General features: G+C 39.6%; 1 protein-coding gene across 5 annotated transcripts in view; it reads right to left on the reverse strand.

The window, feature by feature from the left end:
* The window catches only part of ank2a (ankyrin 2a, neuronal), an 89,886-nt gene that overhangs the window by 11,787 nt on the left and 73,322 nt on the right, over nucleotides 1-4,777 (reverse strand). For all 5 annotated transcript variants that reach the window (XR_004326912.1, XM_032500060.1, XM_032500045.1 and 2 more), the window contains exons 40-44: nucleotides 4,220-4,297; nucleotides 3,934-4,065; nucleotides 3,539-3,679; nucleotides 3,213-3,423; nucleotides 2,786-2,864 (exon numbers count right to left, since the gene is read on the reverse strand). Coding sequence is in view for 4 of the 5 variants with exons in the window: in XM_032500060.1 (XP_032355951.1) it covers nucleotides 2,786-2,864; nucleotides 3,213-3,423; nucleotides 3,539-3,679; nucleotides 3,934-4,065; nucleotides 4,220-4,297 (641 nt within the window). In the remaining variant the exon portion in view is untranslated. The remainder of the gene's footprint in view (nucleotides 1-2,785; nucleotides 2,865-3,212; nucleotides 3,424-3,538; nucleotides 3,680-3,933; nucleotides 4,066-4,219; nucleotides 4,298-4,777) is intronic.

A 4,777-nucleotide genomic window follows, 5' to 3' on the forward strand; every position in this document is an offset into this window, starting at 1 on the left:
CCAGACACAAATCAGTACCTTCCCAGTCTGAAAATGTTGAATGGGGTGTAAACAACCTGTGTCTTGACAATTCAACATTGTGACTGATATAAGGAGATCCAAACTGAGGAAGAAATGATTCAAGAGAGAAGGGCCTATGTTCACTATCAAATGCTACAGACTCTGGAGATTGTGGTCTGGTGACCCAGTCTTCCATGAAGGAGTGAGTGCACTCCTTGTCTGATGACACTGAGGGAGGACAAATAGGTATGAACTCAAATGGTTTGCACACCAACAAAGCGTCTGCTTGTCTTTCATGTGCTATGCCCCCCATAACATCTGCATAGGAAAGAGGTCTTGCAGTGAACAATGGTTGTGATGCAGTTACAGTTACGCTTGTGTGTTTAGCATCAACCTGTAAAGTTAGTGAATCTGGCGAATCTGGTCGGTTGTCGTCAAACAATTCCTCAAGACAAAACTCTGAATATTCAGCATCTGAAAGTGTTGAAAGAGGTGATGCTGGTCTACTTTCAGAGTACTGTAAATAAAAGTTACAATGGTGACTCTTCATTTGGCCAAATGTCATGCGAGGAGACAAAGAACGTTGCTCAAGTGATGCCACAGATTCTGGGGAGGATGCTCTGAAGTGTTCCAAAAATGCAGACTTTGGAGAATCCTTTTCAGTTTCATCGAATGTGTTTTCAAAGTATATATCATTATAAAATTTTCCTAAAAAGGTATTTGACATATGGGACTGTGGCCTTAATTCGTTAAGGCCATCTTTAAGTAGTGTACAATTGCACTCTCTGTTTGCAGTCTTGATTAATACATTTTCTGTGTTGGACGTTAGAGCTCTGTATGGAAACTCTAAAATGCATTTTGGTCTCTCCACCAAGTTAAAGACCATTGGTTTCGTTGTTGGTAATTGTTTGAACATGTGACAGGTTTCTACATATTGTTTGTGATATTTCTGATCTGAGCATGAGTTTCTTTTGGATGATTCTTTCACCCAATATGAATTCACTGATTCTTGCGTATCTTTATTTTGCGAGTTTTTTTGTCTTATGTTTGTTAAATTATCATCTGATTGACCTTGTGATGCTGTGTAATCAGAGGATTGTGGTTTCAACTTAGAAAACCAGTAATCAAGAAAAGATTTACTACTTTCCTTTTGTGGTTTTAATGACTTTTCTGTTTGACTTGAACAGCATAAATCTACTCCACTATGGAAACTTTTGACATCTTCATGTGTAAGATATTCTGCAGCTGAAACAGCAGCAGCTGCCCTTTCTTCAGTTCTTACATGCCATGTTAATCGATTTGGTGCATCTGTGCTTTTTTCATCCCACCATTTATCAAAAGGTGATATATCATTCAAATAATATTGAAAATGATCTGAGGCCACCACATCTGGTGTTAAAGGGCTACCCTGACCCAGTTCTTTGCAGACGGTAGTGTGAGGAGTTGATGTCAGTGTTAAGGATGGATTTCCCCCTGAATATAGTAAATAATAATCACAATATTGATTCATAAGTTGGGCACGTATAGGTTCTGAGAGCATAAGTTCAAGAAAGGAGAAACTGCACTGAGAATTCTGTGATTCTGGCGAGGATGGTCGGCAATGACATTCAATATCTGATGCCACAGGTGAGATTGCCCTGAACTCTTCCTTTATCTGTACACCATCAGTTACAGGTGTACTATATTTAGGTACCTGAGAGTGAGGTGACAGTGTCCTATACTTATTCCAAGATTGGCTGCCATCCAATATACTGGAAAAGTCTGCAGATAAGACCTCCCCCCTCCCGAACGGAGAGTCAGGTGACATTGCCCTATAGTCACCAATTGACATGACCGATTCAGGGGACGATAGTCTAGTTATGGAGTCATTTAATATCCACGCCTCTGCAGGGAATATATCCCTTTCATTAACAGGTGGAAATGAGCCACATTGGTTCTCGGATGTTAAAGACTCAGGGGTCAAAGGGCTGTACTCTATACAAGTGAAAGGTAATTTCACATCTTGCTTAGGTGACTGCAGTGCACAATGGGTAATATCAGTTAAGTCACAAGCCATGTGAGCAGGGTCACTTGTTATCAAACTCTGTGGCAAATTGGTCTTTGGTAACTTCATTTTGAATTGTTTCACCATGCTGTACTTAGTTGTTGCAATTATGGGTTCAATTAAATCATCAATGAAGGGGATGTTTTCTGGATACAAATCACTGTACACTTGGGGTTTTGTATTTTCTTCCTTACTTGACTTAAAGGGTTTGAAGCCCATCTCCATACATGAAACATATGGGATCTTGTCATGACCACACATTACTTGAGCTGGGACCTCAACAGTACACTTCTGAGAGAGCCTGCTTTTTTGAGCTACATCTTTGTCATCTTCAGTCATGGCCAGAGTTGCTTCTTGGCTAGGGTCAGAAATTCTTCTGATAAGGGTTTTAGTTTGCTCTGTATGCAGTGGTTCATAGCTAAACTCATCACAAAGCTCACTGAAGTCAGACTCAGCTTGGTCTGACTCTGATAGGCACAAACCAAAGTCTCTGATAGATATAGATGATGGCAACATCAGGATTTTAGTTGCTTGCCCTTGTTCATCTTCACAACCACACTGCTTCAATGGTAACGTTTGGATGGAGTCGTCTTTGACTTGACACTGAGTGTCACCTTGGAAAGGCCTAGAAGAATGAACTTCAACACTGCAGCAATCTTGCTGGTCTTTCACTCTGGGGGCATAAGCTTGAGTTGCTTTGCTCCCCAGTGCTGCTTCTTTTAGAGTGGGTAGCGAACTTACTTGCTCATCTGAGTTGTCGTAACTTGTAGGTTCTTGTATAATTACATCTTCAGAGATCCACAAGTTAGGATTCAATTCACTGTAATACAAAAAGAAGGCTAGGTCAAACATATGACTTTGCATAAATGTGATATGTCAAAGCCCTAATTTAACAAGACTAAAGTGCAACACCCACAAACAATGGGAACACGGCAAATACCTATACCTTCCTTACATCAGGATATGACACTGTTAAATTTCTCAGCCTCAACATACCAGGAAATATTGTCCTCTGTAAAACAGCAGTTTTTACTAGTATACTTCTTTATCTTTGTATGCCTGTATGGCATAAAAAGCTGTCTGTTGAACTGCGTCCAATTATTTGTCACTACGTTAAGCTGCTGATGTGTGTTGCAGATTCAGGAATCATTGTAAATAAATAATTTACTGTGGGATCTCGAGCTCTTCCAACAGGTCACCATGCATGCTCTCTGAGTGGGTGTGCCCAACCGGCTCTGCCCAAGAAGGAATATCCAGTAGGGAAGCAACTGAGAGGTCCTCTTCAGAAACAGCTGGGGGTGGTCTGCGGTCTGACTCCACCCTTCTCACAACTCTGGGGCTGTCTGCATCCTCTTGCACTGAAGATAGGGCTACAGATACTAATAAACACAGACGTGATAAATAAGACTGCTATCAAACACATGAATATAGCCTGGTGTTACATAGATACTTGAAACTGGTTGCTGAGTTGAGTGTTTGTTTTGGTTTTACTACCTTCACTGTGATCCAGAGTCTTCTCTATCTCTGCATACGTTCTAGATGTTTGCTCTTGAACAGACTTGTTCATCTGGGTTTCAATAAGATGGACGATGTCCATGCGGTTGATCTTGGTTAGTCTCTTAATCATACAGTCCTCTGTTGAACGATCAAACCATCATTGAAAACATGAGACAACTGACACAACAAATAAATTATTTAAAAATATAGGCCTACCATACACAAACTGTTTAATAGATTAAAAACCAAAGTTAAAATAGATTCATTAGACAGGCTGTGTTCAAGCAATTACTTGGAGTGCAAATAGATTAACACTGTTTACAGGATTTAAAGTACCTTATTGACAAACACTAGTAAAATGTCAATTGAAATCTGTAGAAAGTACCATGTACCTGTGGCATGTTTGCCTTCACGCTCAACCCAGCGCTGCAGCAAGGCATGGCTCTGCTCTTGGAGGGAATTGGGATTCTCTGTTCTCACCAATTGGATATCATTCTCACTGAATTCCAGTTCTCTTGCCAGTTCTAGAGTGATGGGTAACAAAACAAGGGATGAAAATGTAAAAATTTGAAAAACATTGATATATTTTCAGCTCTTCCACCAGTTCAACTAAAAAATACATTGGTTCCATTTCAAACAAAATACTTGTAAAATAATTGCGTTTATTTTACAGCTTACCAGTCCAGCTGAAGCCAAGAAGATCTGCAACGATAGCTAATGTCTCCTCTTTCCTGTCAGCATCATCCTGCCAATCCACTAAAAAATGCCGTCATAGCCAAACATTAAATTTTAATATCATGGTCAACTAGTCAAGGTGTAAAATACCATTACCTAGATATCTCAAAGTTAAGTTTTTTTTTTTACATTGCAGGTACCAGTCAGATTCTGTTTTTGGTCTGTGATGCTCTGAAATTAAATGTGGGTCTGTGACGTTGACATGGATGATGACATGGGGGATTTGTCACTTGAGCTGAGTTGTTAACAGACTATGATTATTTGGTCGCAGTTAGCGCATTGTTTTTAATCATTAGTGTAAACAATGATCATTTATCTAAAATTAATGACATTACTGTGCTGATTAAGCGATGCGCACGCTAATGTTAGTAAAGCTGTATATTAGTATTACAGATATCAATACAATAGTGAATTGTTAAAGATACTACTTCTTTAACAACATGGCCATCCAATCTTGAGATTGCATATACACAGATGGTAACTTACCAACATGCACCCCCC

The sequence above is a fragment of the Etheostoma spectabile genome, chromosome 2, assembly GCF_008692095.1.
Source record: "Etheostoma spectabile isolate EspeVRDwgs_2016 chromosome 2, UIUC_Espe_1.0, whole genome shotgun sequence".
Lineage (NCBI taxonomy): Eukaryota > Metazoa > Chordata > Actinopteri > Perciformes > Percidae > Etheostoma > Etheostoma spectabile.